Below are 19,730 nucleotides of genomic sequence, written 5' to 3'. Positions count from 1 at the left end.
GCATTTGCGTATCTTAACAGTCACCCACATAACTGAAGTGAAACTCGCTATGTACCTTTAAATGGATTGTTCACACTGTATGCCCAGTAACTGACTAATGTATGTTTCTTCACAAAACACTGCCTTTTCCCTTCCTCCCAGACACTTTATCTTGTAAATATCTGGTGGTGCAAATGACTTACAAACATTTAAATGCAATCAAATGAAAAGAAACTCTCTAATTTAAGAAGCATTCCAGTTCTTTTCTCTGTTCTCTGTCTACACTTTCTTGCTGACAAGATGGTTTCTTGCATGTCAAGATGGTATAAAGTTGAATAAAGAGAACATAAAATTTCTTTTACCTCAGAAGTTAACAGATAAAATTTTGTTGCTTTGTCTTAGCTTTTCTTTTTCATAAGCTGTTTATACATGATTAGCTTTGTTATCACTAAGAGTAATCTACCACTAAAGTACATTTCATAGTAATAAGTCATATATTTGCGGTATAGGGACCTTGATATTAACTGCTTAAAGGAAAATCAGTGTAAGGGATGAGAGTAAAGAATTGTTTTAACTATAGAAGATCAAATTCTGAGCCCAAGCCAATGATACTACCCACAATACCAGCCTTTAACAAATATAATCATTATTGTAGAGTGAACAACCTTTTTCATGATTGCTCTCATGTTTTCCAAATACAGGACTGGTGTATACCATCAGTGAAAAACAAGGAATGAATTCTTCAGGTACAGAGTATATTTCAGTTTCTTCTCCACCCACGTGCAACATGAGCAAAAAGCATTTTCCTCAAAGCACGCTCATGCAACCAGATTTTCATCCTGCAAACCGGAAAAGGCCGTCTGTAAATGAAGGGGGCTTTGCCTCAAGTCCGCGTGACTCCCAAGAGTCTGATCCTGAAAGCCTTGTTCAGGAGAGAGAGTATCAGTTAGAACTCCAGCGGCGGATTCGTGAAAATGAAGAGCTGTTAGGACTGTATTCTGATGATATGGAGAATGACAGCTTAGAAGAAGGTAGCTTGGAGGAGATGAGTTTAAAAGAACAAGAAGGAGCTGAGTATGACACAAACCAATATACCAATGGAATACAAAAGAACGATGGTAATGGAAGGTAAGGCATAGGTTTTTAGCAGATGAGTAGAATAGTTCTGACACTTTAAAACCTTATGCTCCTCAGAATATACATGACATATTCAAGACCAATTTATATTGCCAAAGTGCGATTAAGAGCACTTAGCTGCGCGTGCAGAGGTACTGTTTCGTCTTACCCACATTCATAATTATTATGCCCATTTCTCCAGCATACCTCAACTGTTTATTGGCTACACCACCAGTGTCGGAGGGTAAGATGGAAAAGAAAACATCCCTCACAGACCTGTATAGGCTCCCCACATACTGGCTCTGGACACTGCATACAGAGGCAAATGCTGTGTGACTATTTAGTTGCCTCTAAAACAGGCAGGAAATAAGGTAGGAAGTGGTGAACTGATACATGCTAATGCCTACTCTTAAACATTACTGGGTGAGCTAATGGGGGAGCGTTTAACCACAGTTTCTTCTGGTAAAGGCCTATTAAGTGTAGATCCCTTATTAGTCCTGTCTACTTGACCTAGAACCACAGTCAGTGGGAGGAGTCCCATGACTCTAATGGGCTGTGGACCAGGCACTGCAATATTATATACTTGGGCTAGAGAGTTTCTGGAGCTGGGCTGTGAAAAAGGACCAGAGAGAAAACAAGGACCAGTACCAACACATCCTCTTTTCGTTCCTTAAAGACAGACCCATGCTGAGCCAACCAGGCCACTTCCTGTAAGAAAACTTACAGGCAAAAATTGGTAGGTTGAATAAATGCAGTTTTGTCCTTATAGCTGTATAAATGTAAAATTAAAATTTCCAAGGTTACCATCACCTTTCAGCATTCTTTAGAAAGCATTAACTTGGTACCTAAAATAAAATTTAATTTGCCGTTATATGCATAAAAGGTTTAACACTGTATAAATGGGGAATAATTCTCAAGTTTAAAGGGATTAAATTAAACCTGAAGTAATAATAATGTGAAGTTTCAATTTAATTGTCTACTTAAAATAAAATGGCAAACAAATGAAGGCTAAATGATTAATAGCGTGCTTTTATTCACCCCCTCAACAGGCAAAATGGCCAGTTATTGAATAATTTATTGTGAGTGCAAATGATGTTAATTGTACTAGAAACATGCTCTAATTTTTAGTAATTTTTTTGACTGAATACTATGCTGTATGTGAGGCTCTTCATTAAATGGAAATTTGATTTTATTTTGTTTGAACTTAGCCTAGTAAGTACTCAAATACAGTCCATTAACCGGAGCAAATATGACAGCACATACATATGAAACCCCCTCTCTACATCCATTACTAACCTCGGAATTTGAAGAGGAAACGCTGCATCTGTTGTCTACATACAACACTTTTGTTGACGAGTACAGAGTCCATCTAACCTTTATATCAAGTTGGGGGGAGGAATAAAAGGTGCACTTTTTGTCTGCAGATGATTAGAGATGAAGGAGCTCTTCACACTCATTTTGTTCCCGTGCGGTGACCTGGCCTGCATAATACAATTGAGCTGCTGTACACACATTTCAGCACAATAGAACTCTTTAGCATTATACTCTGTTATTTGAATCATTGCAATTATATCACATATTTCTGTACTCATTTCAAAACATGGTCACCTATTTCTGTTTACCTGTGGTGTATGACAACAAGGAATAATAATGTTTTCACTGGTGTAAACCATCTAATCTCTAGTATACAGGATACCACGGCACCAACACTTACCTGAAATGAAAAGCATTGCTAAAGAAACAGATTGTTTTATTATTAGGAGCCACTTGAAATATAGGCATAGGCATGTAACTAATTTAGAAAGGATGAATAAATGATTTATGGAAATGTTAATATAATTTACTAGGCCACAGTTTGGAGAATCCAGCAGATCAGTACATTTCTTTTAATTGGGGCTGAAGAGTCAACGCGGTTTCAGTACCTATAAATGTCACTTTGAACGGCTCACCATTTTTCAGTGTCCAAGAAACCAGGACTCTACTGCAGGTCCAGTTAAGAAAAAACAGTGTTAAAAGCTTTTTTCTCCCATGCTCCTTACTCCTGCCACTGAAATGAAATTAAAAATGAAGAGGAGGTCCTGCCTAAATTTTCTACTAAAAAAGTGTTTGATAAAACTGTTCTGATCCCAATCCCACAAATGGCCATACTGTATGCACTCAAATAATTCAGTTGACCATGTTTGCAGGACATTTGTTGGCTCAAATTGCACACTGAAAAAATATAGAATTTATGCAATTTATACATAAATAATTTTGTGTTTCTTTTTTAAATAGGAAACAACAGTCTGTGGACAAATATTTCAGCCTACGATACAATCCTAACTGGAAGAACACAAAAGAGGTAGCAGAATTTTTTGAGGCAGAAAAAGCATCTCAAGATGCTGGAGGAAGCAGTGTGGACTTTTCAGAAGATTCATTTTACCTCCATTCCAATGGCTCCCCAGAAGAAAAGAATCAACAGGAGGCAAAGTCACAAGATTCGTTCTCAAAGTCTGATACAAAATTACTAAGATTTCATGAACCAAATGCTGTGGTCAGCAATGAACCTTCTAGGCTACCTACCAAAGGGAAGGAATCTGCAGATGGCTGTCATGTCAAAGATAGTCCCAGTACACACGGCAGTGCTTTTTCTCTTCAGACTAAATATCGGAAGAGACCAAAAAGAGCAAAAAAAGACTTTGTGGAAAAAAATAAACTGACTTTAGGATTACGTGAAGAGAAGATAAATTCCTATCTTCAATTACACGATAAAAAGCAAGAAGTTCTTCAAGAGCTGGTAGGTGACTTTTACATCTTTTCTAATTGGTATAAACTGAGGATTGTCTGGTGTTAAAATGGAATAGCTGCATGATTTGAAATCAGTCAGCAGATACTAGTCATGTACAGTACTTGGATTTGAAGGGCCTAGCTTGCTTGTGATTGACTGCAAAATGTCAGACAACTTGTATTAAGGATTAAGTGGAAATATAATTACAGTTCCTAATGAACGATTAGACATGAGTTTGTTGCTTTTACTTGCTACTTATTATGCATAATGGGAAAGTGGGAGCCATTGAATTATTCTACAAGTTGTAGCATAGAAGATTCTTAAATTGCAAAACTACAGAGACTTTCTGCTTTAAATGACACATTTTCCCAGGCTAATGAACAGTTGACACAACACTAGAGGGCATCTGCTGACTACATTACAATGAGTGTTAACAGTAGACAGGCTTTTTCCTAGCAGCACTATTAAGAGCACTTGTTTTTTTCAGTTATAATTTGGCTGATGGTAAAAATAATTAGTGTAGATTGATGCTAATTAAAGCTGTGTTGATATGATTATGTTTACTGTTTTGGGAATTCTGAAAATGTTTCATATGTAAATATTGGAGCCAGAGATCAGAACTTCATTGTGCAGAAACTATTCAAAGATGTGTAATAGAAAAAAAAAAATCTTTTAAAATCAGGGCTATGTTCTAAGATTACCTTGCTGAAGTAGCCATGGGGACAGCAAAGCTGTGACATAGCAGAGCCAGCCAGCATGTGTGTAGAAAGGTGTGGTTTGTTCCTTGACAAGCTGATACAGCCACAACAGCATCACCCCCTACTGTCAGCTAGGTTTGTATTTGCTGCGGATAGGCATAGGAAGAAGTACTTACCTCTCTTGCTCTTAATCAAGACATCCATTGCTCCATCTTGTTGGGAGGGGTGAAAGAAGGCCTGATGGAAGCATCTTATTGACCAGAGCTGGCCCATGAGCCAACCTTGGTCACCTCACCTGGAAAACTGTATCAAAAGTGCAAAAATAGCAAGTATGCAAAGAAACAAACAAGCCACATGTCTTCTGCTGGAGCAATCAAACATGTTCTTAATACTGTTTTTTCCTAACCTGGATTATTTTGAGCTTTGCAGAATGTTGAAGCTGTTTTTATTGATATGATCACTGTTGGCTGTCAGGTACTGTGGCAGTGAAATAGTGTTTACGTTGAACTAAGTACTTTGCATACAGCTTTTTTCAACTGACATAACAATAGTAAAATATTTGCAGCCTCATTCTTGCAAGATTTACAGCTGTTATCTCTGCATACAGACAGCAGGCTGTATGTACTAAAACATACCATAAATGTGTGTTGATCTGTGTATTTACTAATTTATATAGCATTTTATAAAGCATCAAGTTCTTTGCAGTGTTGCCTGATTCTTTAAGAACCAGATGATGAGTTTCTTTGAGAGAAAGAGAGAGAAAGAGAGAGTAGTAGTGGCCCAGTCTAGCTCAGCTGTACTCAATATGAGTTGCTTTCCTACCTACAAGCCCCTTACTTCAAAGCAAGGAACATAATGTACAATTTTTTAATGGCTCTAGACCAAGGCACTCAGACTCTCTGTGCACTTCGCCTTACCTCAGTGTAAACACCTAATCAAGATTGCCTTCGCTTCAACAATAGCAGCCAAATGCAATTCGAGAACCACAAGCCTTTGAAGTCCTCACTGCAAAGGCCGGTTTTCTAGTCTGGGATAATGACATGCCATGATTGCTGTCTTTGTTGTATCTTTTCAGTAGAGAAGCAATTATGGGCCTCAATTTAACAGAATAGGCATTACACAGCTTATGATGCTCAAAATGCAATTTCATTTGATCATTTTCTCAATTTGATTGGTATTAATAGAATAGTTCACAAAAAATGCTGGCAGAGGTTGTGTCCTGTTCCTCTTTCAAAGAGATAATGTAGAAGTATGCTTTACCTGCCCAGTAAACTATCAGTACACTGAGTCGGTTGGTTCCACCAAAAACATCTTACTGACGGCAAAGCTGTATCTATCCACACTTCAGGAAACTTGTGTGGTAACTTTTAATTTGTGAACTTTTCTGGGCACAACTAATAGAATCTGCATCGCCATATGGAGCAATGAGATCACCTGAAAACTCAGCAGTAGATCCTACCTACCTTTTCCTACTTGTCCTAATCTCTCACCCCCAAAGACGAGAGGCTCAGCTCCCCAGAAGGATTTAACACTTCCTTTGCCCTTATTTCACCATTATGATTTTTCAGTTAATAATTCTCTTGGTCACAAATATCTTCTCAGTGCAAGTTCTCGTGTGTTAGCCAGTGTCACTCTGCAGTGGTGCACAGGTACTTCTAGCACAAGCATGAGCTGAGCACATAGTTAGCTGTAGTCTCTTTACAGTGACACTGCCTAACTGCACGCTTAATTGAGATCACACCTGCTACAGGACTTAGCAGGGTAGTTTGGGACAACACAAGTATACATAAAAAATAAAAAGCATTGCTTTTAGTGAAGAGATTCTATAGATTGGGAAAAAAAAGTTTGATACTTTTGACAAAAATTTTCATTATTGCTGTATTTATGAGGATATCTCTTGGCTTTGAAATCTGTAGTGCCAGCAGCCACCCTCAAAAAATTGCTCAAACTTGATTTCCAGCCGTCATGCTACCACGACTGTGGTCACGTGAAGATGTTCTTCTTGTTTGTGGGCTTGCTATTTTGCACAAGTGTTTGCTATTTTTTCCAGGCTATGTGTATTAGTGTTTTCGTTCTGCAGCTGCTCCTTGTACTTTTCTACCAACATTACTATGTTTTGGCATCTTTTTTTGCATGACTCTATTGTTCAAGGCCTTGCTATGGTGTGTTTCATCCATCAATACCTTGGTACACTGACTGATCGCTTGGACAATGATGATTGTCTAGTTACTTTTCTGTTATTAGGTACATCCACTGGCTCTCAAGTAAATGGAGAAGCCCAGACATTTGCGAGTTACAAGTAGGTTTCTGTGCTGCATACTTCCTGCTATTTTCTTTTCCTCTCCTCTTCTTAAAAGTGGAAGGAATACTCCCTACTACCACACCACTGTTAATTGTTTTTTTGCTTCTGTTTCAATAATCTCTTTTAGCCATTCATTTTCTTGTTATCTGTTATATAATGCCTAACTTTAGCATTTTAGCTTTAATGGAAGGCAAATTATTTCTGCTTCTTTCCCCAAGACTTTTAAATCCTTTCATCTGGTTGGGTTGTGGCCATAAACATTCTTGTTTTTTAGGTTACAGATCCTAAAACTGTTGATGAAGAACCAGTTCAGAGTGTCCTACCATTCCAGACTGTGAAAATGGAGCCTGAAGACAAATGGTACCTGAAAGCACAGCAGCTCAAGGTTCCTTTTTGATAGAACATGATAATTGAAATATATATGTAAAAGCATTGAAGTCTGAAAATTTAAAGCTGTAATCTCATTACTTTTAAAGTACCAATTACTGACAATAAATCCTTAGATATATATCAGTAGATAATCACCAAATTTTAATGCATATGCTGCTTTGTATACTGAATGATTTTAAATCAAAATAGATCCCAAATCCCAAGAAATTCTTATCTCAAAGAATCTTCTCTATTTAGGACATCGTTTGGGTTGATAATAATGTAAAAGTGCAAACTAGTACATGGTCATGTTTGGTGGTTCATGAGGATTCTGAGCTAGAACTTAACTGCTGTTGCATTACCTGTCCCCTAAAATCCCCGTTAACATCAAGGGGTTACCATAAAACAGAAAACTTTACAAGCAGAAAAAGCTGGACCGAGCTCCTCCATACACAGAAGTCTATAGATCTGTTTTATGCTGGTCTTTCAAACCAATGCAATGGGATAGTCTTTGGAGCAATAAAAGAGACCTGGTTATCATCACTTGAAAAAAAATTTCAAGCCATTATTGTTGGAAAATCTAGTTACTCTCTTTGTATTACAAGTATTTGAAGTAACTCAGATAGATTGTTTAAATTCCCCGCTGTTCACTTAAGACTGAAGCTGCACTTCTGTAAAGGACAAACAAGATTTTATGCTGCTGTTCATTGTGAGAGACGTGCTTTATGTATGGAATTTCAGAATGAAGGAGGCATGTTACAGGGCTGCTCATTCCGTTTAAATGGGAAAGCATTGGCCTGGTCCCAGTTTGGCAGCAGTTCATGCTTTCCACCAGTGGCACAGTATGCCAGAACGTTAATCGTTAGAGCAGAGGTCGAGCTAACAAATCATCATCTTGGCACCAGGAGTCAGGATTCCCCAGCGCTAAAGCTTTCGCCAAAACATTCTGCTCTATATGTGGATTTAATACCTACCATTAAGTAGTTATTCTGAGTGCATATGCTATGTAGTGATTGCAAGTGTTGCTAACAAAAGAACCCTAGAGAGATAGGAGGATGAAATGGAGGATTTTAGCGCTGACAGAGATTAAATGGACTGAGAAAGGATTTGTATATTCCCTCGAAGGAAAGCTGTGTATTTCCTCAAAATGGGTAACACCTGATGCTGTAATTGGAAAGTGATAAATCTTAAATAAACTCCAGATTTAAGAGTCTGTCAGTTTAGCTCAAGACAGAGGTCCTGTTGTGCTTAAATTCTTAAATTGTTTCTTATCATTTGGATAATGTTTTGCAGGATACAGGGCAGAGAGGAGTGCTTGGTTTAGAAATGAAATCATTTAAATCATTGACATCAGCCTGTTTCTACTGTGGACCAGTATAACAGTGTGTACTTAGCCATCTTTTCCTGAAATTTAGTACAGTTTACTTTCATTAGAGGATAAAAACCAAGAACTGATTTGATTTTTGAAGCATTTTCACCAGATGGTTGACAGTGAGCTACCACTTGTCTACAGGATTAGAAACAAGTAGTCCTGTGCATTTAAGGGCACCTATTTTTGCACCTCATTCAGATAAAACTCCCTCATTCCATATTTACCACAGCATCATTTCTTAGGTATGGCCTGAATCTGTAAGGAACCATTTTTATAGTGTTCTGCTTCAGAATTTGTCTCAGGCCATTAAGCAAAGTTTTGATGCAGTATTGTGCACTGTCTGTGCAGCACCTGGAAGCATCTGTGCTTCTGTCTTGACTAGGGGTTCCTACATATACAAAGACAGACTGTTCTCCATACCATGACCATCAACACATGATCAAAGTTCAGTACATATTCAGAACCCAGCTTCATTGTAACCTGTGCAGCTGTATAAGGGCTGTCTAAAATAAGAATGTTGTCCTGAATCAGAATCCTAGACCATGATGTAATCTAGTCAAAACATCAGTTAATCGGTTAATTTGTAGAATTCTAAGAAACAGCTACATGAAAGGCACTGTGACAGGCAAACTTACCCATACATTTGTGTATTGTTGATCTTAATGAACATATGAAATAGCAAACACTGAAATTCCCCCCACTTTTGGTAACTTGTTTTAGGATCACCAAAATAAGTCCTCCCAGAGAAATAAAATAAAATCCAACCAGAGTCTCAAAGGGAGAGCTTTCCCAAGGAACGATAGCCAACGACCACCAGGAAGACCAGCAGAAACGAAGTCTTGGCACCACAGGCACCACCAAATATCAGAATTTCAGACTTCTCCCAAGCAGGCAATGGAGCAAGACAACAGCAGTGCACTGCAGAAAAGGCTGTATCCAAGTCCTTTTGTTGGCCCTGACACTAATACAGCAGCAAATTCAGATACTTGCTTAAATAATTTCCCAAATTCAAGACATTTTGTTAATCAGGATTTTACTACATCTGCCTATCCTGTTCATCCAACATTACATAAATTTAACCCAGCAGAGGTTTTATCTCCAGCATATACCAGCAAGGAAAACAAGAAATATCAGCATGATTCTCCAAATGGACTTCTACATGACCAGCAGCATTTATACAACCACGTCACTGTGCAGCGTTTTGCAAGCGATAACAGTACCAATGGTCAAGCACATCCAAATCAGAGGAATATTTCATCTACTTTCAATGCCAGTTTTCAAGAATTGGTGAAGGATCAAGTATCATTTCAGGACTGCAAAGGACACATTCATGTAAATAAAACGTATCAGAACTGTGCTGTCAGTAGTTTATGGTAAGGCTATCAGTGTTGAAACAGTATTATCATAACACTGTGATGCCCAGAAAAAATAGAAATGGACAATAAAATGTTTTAAAGTCCAAAGTATAACATGATTTTGCTACAAACCTGGCACTATAAATTACTACTACCTTAAGCTTCATTGTAACTATTGATCTTTAAATATTATGTTGGAAAAGGACAGTTCTGTACTCCAGGCTCTCTGGCACATAGAATTTTCCACAATTTTAAGTTTCCTTCTGAAAGGCTAGAAGGTGAAGTTTAAAAAACAGATAGCAAAGAGCACTGTGCATAAACTAAGTCTACTGCTGGCTGCATAGAGTTATGTCAAAACTTACCTTGCAGGGTGAATATCCAGAGTCATTCCAGAACCAATTCTGGCTCACTACACATGGGGAAGGGCATGAAAATCCTTAGTCATGTAGAATTTCACCTGCCTTGATAAAAATGAAAGTTTTATTTCACATAGACAATTAATTCTTTCAGTACTCAGCAGGCCCAATCCAAAGCCATTTAAAGGCAGTTTTCACTGGCTTAAGCTTGCTTTGCATCAGGCTGAAAGCTTCCCCATCTATAATTTTTCCATTTATTTTAAACAGTTTCCATACGCTTGGGTGCAAGCAAAGTCAGTCATTGTGAAATACGTGTCTTTCCATCTTCATGTTCCCAGTATATTCTGTGAGCAAGGATCATTCCATGTACAGATTGGTTGTTGAGCTATCTGCTGTATACGAATGAAGATTCTTATTTTTCCCACTCTTTCTTTTTTGAGGCCTTCTCAATCTTCTGTTCACAGTTCACCAACAGCCCCTTGTACAACCTGCCTATTGACCCAAACAATGGAGCGACATCACCAAGAAATCACTCGTTTGATGGAAGCTCACTTAGCTGACAGCCACTTGTTCGGCCTACTTCACCCCATAATCCCACAGGCAGAAAGTGGTTCAGAGGTAGATCCAGAGAGCGGTGAAGGAAATCAAGTGAAAATAAGCCAAAGCAACTCACAAGGATATCTCATGCAAATCGAAAAGCAAAAACAGCCTAAGGTCAAGAAGAAGGTAAGAGTGTAGATGTGGATTGGACGGTTTTACATTTCTATTTCCCCCACTGATTAATATTTTTTTTTCTTAATAATCCAAAGGACGTCAGCACAAAAAAAAAAAAAAAGGAATGGGGACTGAGAAATATGTCATTGTTACAGAGAGCACGCTTGACACACACTGACTTGCCCAGAGCATTAAAAACCAAGGAACAAAGACAGAAACAGACACTAAAATAATTTTAGTCTAAAGAACAAGGTGGTTCACCACCACTTCTCCCTGTGTCACTTTCAGTCTTGATTAGCTCTAAGAACACACAGAGCAGTGTTTGTCCTTTGAGTTATCCAGTGATAAAATGATTTAGAATAAAGCTGTTTGCATAAAGCAGCAGGTAGCCAGGCCTCAGATCTGAGCAAACCATTATCCTGGTCATGCTCATTTGCTATCCAACTCAAATCTCTTGGTTTCCAAGGGAATCAAGCTGAACAACAACAAACTAGAGGATTTGTAAAGTTAACAGTATAAACATCATTACAAGTCTCCTGATGATCCCATTTTGGTCCTTATTAAAACTTGGTTCTTTTTGTCTTTTCTGTGTGTCCAGTTTCATACTGTAACCAGTTAACACAGATGCAGTGGAACAGCACAGAGATATCCCTGTGTGTCCATGACAAATTAAATGTTTAAGAAGTTAGCTCCAAGTCTCAGGGCAGACAAACTAAGCTGGAATAATTACTCATGTGTTTCATCTAGGAGGCAGTTTGTGTATTGCTGCTTGAATGCCTCTAAGAAGAATTAGGTGGATTATGATAGTAACTGAAGGGCAGATTTCCTTCCCTTTCTGTTCCCCTGAGTTCAAACCATTGTTTCTGTCCTGTATTTTCAGTAGCTTTCTCATGCTTCATATGTGAGGAATGCCACAGAGAATAAGACTGTTTATGTCTCACAGAAAAAGCCCAGCTTTTCCTAATAAACAAATGCAGTCATACTCATCGCATGAAGTGAAAAAACCCTGATTTTGTTGTAGACATCTAAATTATTTACTCTTCACAGTACCTTAAATTAAAAGTTAGGTCTAAGAGTATCGCAAAAGAATAGGGATAACTGACATAAAGAAACATCAAATAGAAAATTCAGTGCATAGAATTAGTTTCTCTGTGGTTGAGTTTAACTTGAACACGCCCTTTGAAGAAATGCACATTTTATTTGTATATAGAAATTTCTTGGTGTTTCTGCATTACTCTGTGATTGAAATTACTACAGAGCTGATCTTAATGAGTTTCCAACTGACAAGTTTTTAAAATGTAGTCCACTTCTAAAAATTAATCTAGTGTTCTTGAAAGAGATTAAAAAGATTCTGGAAGTATTAAGGTCTTCGTAGTGATGTCATGAAGTATTGAAATGGCATCACCCATCACTGATCCTCTGTCTTCCCTATGCACTTGTAAAGATTTTGCTGTGCTGCAAGAAGGCATGTATTTTTCAACTGTCTGTGGACAATTTTCCATTGTAGTTTTGAGAACAAAGAAAGGTTACTATTACTAATAACATTTGCCTAATTTTTTATCATCAAAATCAGGTACTTTTATCTGCTTCTCATATAACAGTTTGAGAGTTTCATTCTAATAATAGTCAAATGGGTCACTTAGAGCTGTTTAAAAATAAAGCTCACAAAGGATCATGTTTGACTAAGAAAATATTGCTTTGTAATTTGTATGATTGGCAATTACCCACCTAGATTCAAAGAAAATACAGTGTAATTTGATTTGTGCAATTAACGCAGTCTTTTGGAGACTGCAAGTTGAATCCTGCTCTTATCTTGGGTGTCCGCTACAAGACTTGCTTTAATTATGGTCTCTTTGAAATCATATAAAGAAAAATCTGTCACTGACGTTTGTTTTTCAGCCACGTAGCTCAAAAGCCTACATAAATCTGAATGTGAATCTTGGAGGCCTTGGACCTGACTATGAAGCAATCAAACAGAAAGTAAGTGGTCCCTATTATATGATCTGCCTTTCAGTTGTGCAAAGTGAACTTAGGCAGCAGAGAACGACCAAGAAATCATGGCTGAGAAGCAACTTATGTTTGTCTGGTACTTTATGTTCTTGACTCCAGGTCTAGCTTGAGATCCTAAGGGGAGATTCAAATAGAAGGAAAGACAACTCTATTGTGGATGCAGCTGTGTATCTAAGGTGCTGCAAACTCCATCTTGCATGCTTTGAGACCCTATTAATCTGACAACAGGTGCTTTATATGGCGTTCTTTATAGAAACATTGTAGGACAGCAGGAAGGACAAATGATAAAATGATCAGCCCTTTGGAGTCATTGAGAAGCCCCTGTATTTTCTTCCTCCTTGCCATAAATGAAACAGATTAGAGATCTGAAATTGGAATGGACAGAGTGGTGCATAGCCCACGACTCTGCGCCTTTTTAACACCATCATAACACTTCTGGAACCTGGCATGCCACCGGGGTATCATTGCGTTGAAAAGAAGTAATTGACATTGGCTGATAACAGGGGCAAGGTAGAGCATGCGGCTGAATTTGAGCATAACGAATTGTTGGAAATATAAAGACACAGAATATCACTTAAGTAAATTAAGCATGTTGTTCAGGGCTTTAAAAGTAAGTACAGAGGTTTCAAAAGTGATTGAAAAAGCTGACAGAAATTAGCACAGCCGTTTTAGAACTGAATGGATATGTTGAAACGTTATAAAGATGCATCTGTTGCATTTCTGTTGAGTTCTATCCTCAATACGGTCCAAGAAAAAGCTCTTAAAAATGAAGAGTGACTAAAAAAGCTGTGCCATTTATCAGGATTTCCTGTTGTGTTCTGCTGAGGAATGATCAATAGCATAGCCAGGTTAAACAGCAACAGAGGTGTAAATGGAAGACTCGGGTGGAAAGTGATTGATGGATCCACTGAGACATTTAATTAACCATACATTTTTTTCCTTTTGTCAGAAAAAGAAGTTAAAGAAACAAAAGGAATATGCAAAGCAAATTAAAGAACACAATATGAAAAGCATGACTTCAGTTCAGTGGTTACCTACAAAACCCCAGGTCATATCTTCAGTGACAAGACAGAAGGTAAGGACAGTGTCCCTTTAAAGTGCATGCAGGGAGAGATTCTGGACTTTGCACAAAGAAGAAGAAAAGCATAAATTTAACTCACAGTAGGCTAAAATAGTTTCTCTATTTTGATTTTCTTTTTAACAACTCTAAGGACTTCTCCTCACATGGGATCCTGGCAAGTGTTCATCTGTGCATCTATTCTGTTATGGCTGTACACGTATGCCAAGAGTTGCTGGTTTCTTTGCCAACAGCAGTCTTCAGTCCATGTGTCTGCCTTGCTCTTCATGAAAGTGTACCCAGTGGAAACAGAGCAGTACTCCTCCCAAGCTACTAGCACTCAACTTGGCTTAAACAGCTAGTGATGTTTTCCTGGGGGAAAGGGTCGGAATAAAGGAGAGTGTGACCCCCCTAGGAACATTACCAAGTGCAGCACGTGCTCTGCTTCACGTCAGCAGCAGAGGCCACACTACTGCAGAGTGCGCTGTTCTAATGGACCACAGATATCCTCTTGTTAGTCTATTATCCACCTGCCTGTCAGTCTCACTCACAAACTCTTTTCACTTCAGTTGCATAGCTACAGTAATTGGTCTTATTTTGCAAGCCCATACAACATCACTTTAGCCTTCACTGGCCTTCAAAAATAGCCCAAATGAACAGTGACTGCCTACATGACCGTGGCATACATAAACAAACAAAGGGACTAACTTTTCCCTATTGCAGGAAGTAATAAAGCTCTGGAAATAGCATATATTTTATCCAATCAGTTCTGCAGGAGCTCACCTGCCCGGTGCTGGAAGCACGCTAGCAGGTATTTCTCCAAGGTGACAAAAGAGAACTGCATGCTCCAGGAAAAAAAGTTTTGGACTTTAATATCAGTTGAATTCCTCAGTTACTTGCATTTATTTCCAAACCTCACATAAACCACAAAGAGATGAAACTGCATTCTTTGGATGTCAAAAGGGCTTTGGATTCCTTCAGAAGACTTCCCAGACACACTTTCACCAAGAAAGTGAGATAATGCAACTTCCACTTGAGACATAACAGGTGTTACCAAATACATGCGACTGAAACGCAGACACCAGAAGATGTCCCAGGTTACACCAGGTCTCTCTTGGTTTCCGGATTTCTATAGTACTATTTCCATTCCCTCTGCAAGACAGCCTTTCAGGTTCCATACATCACTCCGTACTATTTGACACTTGTATTCCTCTTTCAGCATGGCCCAGGTGAGCTTCAGTGAGACGTCTGATCTAGAACAGCTTGAGTACTCCCACTTTTCTTTTTAATTTCGTTAAGCTTATCATGCAGTAGAACCTAAGCCCAGTTAAACAGAACTTAACATACTTCTTGTTTGCACAATATAGTCTTTACCTATGTCTCACATTCACACGTGCAAGTTTACCAACATACTGCTACAGAAATACATACCTGGAAAAGCACATGATAAAAGGAAACAGCCAGTGTGCGAAGTACAGTTCTTCAGGATGGGCTGTCCCTGTCAGTATTCCGTTACTGCTCTCCTTTCCCTCTGCTTCACGGTATATTTGTTCAGCATGTACACGTTCAGAGTGTCTGAAGTAGAAAAGAATTGGATTGGTGGTTTATTTCATGCTGTTGTTCATATTCTTAGTATAATAAGTGTGGGTCATGGGCAGACTGGCTGCTACTGGTAAAGAAATTTCCAGTCACAATAGAATATGCATAGTTAGAACTCTGGGAACTCTGTGAAAGGCAATTCTTTATTTTACTCTTCAACAGTTATCTGTTAAGGGTTGGCGTGTCTAATATCATCCTCACTTGTTCAGAAATCTTTTCTTGTTCAGAACTGTGTTAGCTTTGAAGTTAACCAAAAATGAATTTGGCAAGGGATTATATTAAATCAGGTTCCAGAGAATCTAAAACAATTATCTAGACTTCATTTCAAAACTTGTTTTAACATTTTATGCCTTTCAATACATCAGTTCCTTAGAATTTGTCATAGGAGCTCTCAGTTTCCATCCTTGTCATATTAACCTGCAGAACTCCCTGCTATAAGATATGACTGAGGACAAGAGCTTAATGAGACTGAAAAAAACCCACCAGTTTATAAACTTAATAGACTCGTGTTGCTGCTTCTTTTTTAAAGAAAAAACACTGCTTCAGAGTTTGACCTTAGATCTACAGTCCTCAGGATGCCTCAGTCCTCCTGAAGGTGGGTTAGTTGCTGAAATACACCCTGTAGGTGGCCTCCAGTGGTAAGGGTCATTAATCAGTTTTCATGTTTTTAGGCGCTGGAATATGCTAAGAAGATTCCTAGACCAAAGACTTTCACAGCAAGACAATCAGATGAAGAGGTGAAAGAGGAAAGAGTTCTGCCACAGACTTTAAATGGAGACAGTTTACCTCAAATTACATCCTTGGAAGCTTTGCAAAATAGACACGAGAAGGAGAAGCAACTTGTAGCTGCTTTGCGAGCCCTTCACATCTTGTAAGTATTTTGAAATTATTAGGGATAATTTCTGAGCTATGACCATCATGTAATGATTTACCAGGCCATTCAAATATAAAGTGGCTTAAGTTTAATCATTGTTAAATTTTAGAATCAGTTCTACTATACCTAATTTTTTAAAATGTACACAGTTGCATATGTAGCATTTTAAATATGATCATGTCGGTTGTTATTTTTCTTTGAAATCAACTGATCTAGCAGTTGCACCTTTCAGACTAATCAGCTGTTGGCTTGTCACAACTGAATCATTTTTAGACATGTCAAACATATGGGCATATCTACAAAACATTAAAAATAAAACATCAGTTTCATTTGAGGATCTTGATATCAGCAATGTTTCTCTTTTTGAAGTGCAGAGGAGACTTTGGCAGACTGTCCAGAAATAAAGCCAAAAATGATCTATTGCTGTTAAGAAAGAGAACAAAAATGTGCACCAAACACAGCAGTTGGTAATGATACTAACTATTCAAATGTTACTCTGTTATCAGTTAGTGAATAGTTGTCACATCAAGACCAAAATTTTGAAGCTTCATCTGGGACAAGAAAATTCAAAACAAGTACTGCCTGATCATGCAGACAATCTGTAATTAGCCAGAAGCAGTTGGAAAATACATGGACTAACTAAGGATAATTGAGAGCTACATGTTTGAGAGGAAACAGCTTTTAACAGATTAAATCTATAAGAATAACAACAAACAGATGGGTTTCTTACAATGATTCTGTTTCTTTAACTTAGTAAATTATGAATTAAGTCAATATGAAATGTGATTAGAACACACAGCAAGGGAATTTTGAAGAAAACACACTAAAACCTCTCCGAAAATAGGCTAGTTAAAAGGAAAAAAAACCCCAACAACCTGGTGATTATATGTAATTGCTTTATCCAATTTATTAGGTCCCCTTTTGTATGGGAGGAGAGAGAGAATTAGTCTTTGGGGAAAAAAAAAAAAGGGTTTGAGTCCCCTTAAAGGAGGCTAACAATGGAAAGGTAAGGTGGGGAATAAAAGAGTATCTTTGAAACGGCTTTGTCTAGATGCACCTTTCGTTAAAGGAAAAGATAGAAATGTGTAAGACTTAACACATTTCTGGGTTAATGTTTCATTGGCTGGGTGTCTCACAGGAAAGATAGTTTTCCAGTAGGTGTACAGCAAAGTCAAGGCACTGGAGGTATGACATATATTGCTGGAAAAGTCCTACACATTTCATTTTATAGAGTCCTGGGTGAGTTTGACCTTAGATCTACAGTCCTCAGGGTGCCTCAGTCCTCCTGAAAGTGGGTTAGTTGCTGAAATACACCCTGCAGGATCCTCATATGGGAAAAACTGATCACCATAGTGCAGCAGTGGACATCTTCAAATGTCCACTACAGCTTCTGGAACAGGACCTTCCTCTGCCTCCTTTCTCCTCGCCTTTGGGAACTGCATTTGCCCCCTCTTTGTAGGATGTGCATGCCTGTGGTATGGTCCATCAAGCTAGGCTGGGTAAATGTTTCCGTGCTCTGCCAGTTGCTGCTTTTCCACTTTTATTTTTAAACCAAATGGTAACACTTTGAAGCATTTCTGATTAGGGAACCTCAACTTGTTTCTGCTTAAAAGTGATAATCCCCCCTTAATACAAACCTCAAGTACCTATTTTAATGAAACCTTCAGATGAATATCAAAGAGCTATTTACTCGTATCTAATATTTTAATTAGATTATATTCTCAATTTAACCCATTAAACCCCCTTTGATGATCTCCATGTTTAGTGTTTAGCCCCAGATGCTGGAGGTAATGAATATTGGACCTTTGATTTAATGAGAACTTCTGCCTTTCCAGCCTGACTCCCTTTGTATCCCCCTTTTTTATTTTCTGAGCTATAGAATTCAGTTAATTGAAGAAGTCTCTTACCACCACACATTAAGGAACCTAAATTAGCATCCCTTTTCTGATTAGAAAATGCAAGCAGACATTTTCTCTTTGATCTGAGGATTGAGTTGAAGTAGGCAACAGCCCCCTGAAAATGAGCTGATGGCCTTATTATTTGGCTGACATGCAGATGCGTCCATGTGGTGCAAAATGCTTAATGTCTTAATTGATCACCTTCCTCCCGATCTGTCATCCCACTACCTTTTAGAGCTCCGATAAATTAGGGTGACCTTTCTGGGTGGGTGGTGTGTTTCGTTTGTTTTTTTTTAAATAAAACAATGAACTTTTAGGAAACATTTAAATACTAAACCCATGCTAAACTAGAAGCTATATATACTTACATGATGCTGCATCTGGGGGCCGGGGGGAATAAATTTTTTTTAAAAACACTGATCATGATCATCTCACAAACCATCTGGAAAGGACTGGGCTTTTTTGTTGTTTTTTTTTTTTTTTCTCCCAGAAAAAGACATTACTTGCAGCACATGTGGAAAGAAAATCTTTTGATCTACCTCAATACTAATGCAAATTTTTCCCACACCTAACAGATACGGTGGCACAAAAAGGGACTGTACAAGTAAATTATGAGCATCCATATGCTTAAAAGCAAAGGCCAAAACTTAATGTCTTTCAAATTAGGAAGGCAAGGAATTTAAATAGGAAATAGGCCTTGAATTTTGCATTAAGTATTCAGGGAGAGACTGAGCTGGAGTAGAACCTGCCTGCCGTAGTCCCATGGCTCCAGCACAGCTATCACAGATCTCAGTGTTACTCACCATGAGCACAGGCTGCCTTCACAGGGGCAGAAATGTATTTGTGTACACCACCCGATAGAACTTCTCAACATTTACTTGGTGGGCCCTTTCCAGTGCCACCATTTCTTAATATTTTAGATTCAGGAGGTGTAGAAGCTGAGACCACCTTCAGTGGTCAAAGAACTGGGATCAGTTCTACTTTGGAGCAATGCTGCTGCAATAACATCACTGTCGTGTTTCTTTTGAAGATCACTGAAGTCGGCTTCCCACCACCATCTCACCCAAGGTTTGAACAGCTGGCTCATAGGCTGCTGACTCTGACAAAAACATACTGTTTTATCAGTTAGAAACATGAAATAAGGCAGAGCCTAAAACCCATGTTCCATCATTACATCTCTAAAGACAGACTGTCAAAGACGAGGATTGTAAACCAGACGAGATTATGTCTAACTCCCACAGTCATTGAATACTTCAAATAGGCA

At 38.3% G+C, this 19,730-nt stretch overlaps 1 protein-coding gene across 1 annotated transcript; it reads left to right on the top strand.

Moving 5' to 3' along the window:
* Window positions 1–712: 712 nt before the first annotated feature.
* On the top strand, window positions 713–16,569 carry JHY (junctional cadherin complex regulator). Its single transcript, XM_068418142.1, has 8 exons — window positions 713–1,107; window positions 3,370–3,871; window positions 7,137–7,247; window positions 9,324–9,976; window positions 10,779–11,040; window positions 12,928–13,008; window positions 13,988–14,113; window positions 16,366–16,569. Exons 1-8 carry the CDS (start codon window positions 713–715, stop codon window positions 16,567–16,569), a joined length of 2,334 nt encoding a protein of 777 aa, XP_068274243.1.
* The last annotated feature ends 3,161 nt before the right edge of the window (window positions 16,570–19,730 follow it).

Source organism: Nyctibius grandis, chromosome 25 (assembly GCF_013368605.1).
Source record: "Nyctibius grandis isolate bNycGra1 chromosome 25, bNycGra1.pri, whole genome shotgun sequence".
Taxonomy (NCBI): Eukaryota; Metazoa; Chordata; class Aves; order Nyctibiiformes; family Nyctibiidae; genus Nyctibius; species Nyctibius grandis.
Note: the sequence above shows the minus strand (reverse complement) of the source record. Positions and strands in the feature narration are given on the sequence as shown.

Bases quoted from the DNA above. Each gene is read 5' to 3' on its own strand.
- JHY (XM_068418142.1), top strand. From the start codon at position 713: ATGAATTCTTCAGGTACAGAGTATATTTCAGTTTCTTCTCCACCCACG. The intron at 9,977-10,778 runs GTAAGGCTATCA...TTCTGTTCACAG, and splicing joins TGTGCTGTCAGTAGTTTATG to TTCACCAACAGCCCCTTGTA. The intron at 11,041-12,927 runs GTAAGAGTGTAG...TTTGTTTTTCAG, and splicing joins AGCCTAAGGTCAAGAAGAAG to CCACGTAGCTCAAAAGCCTA.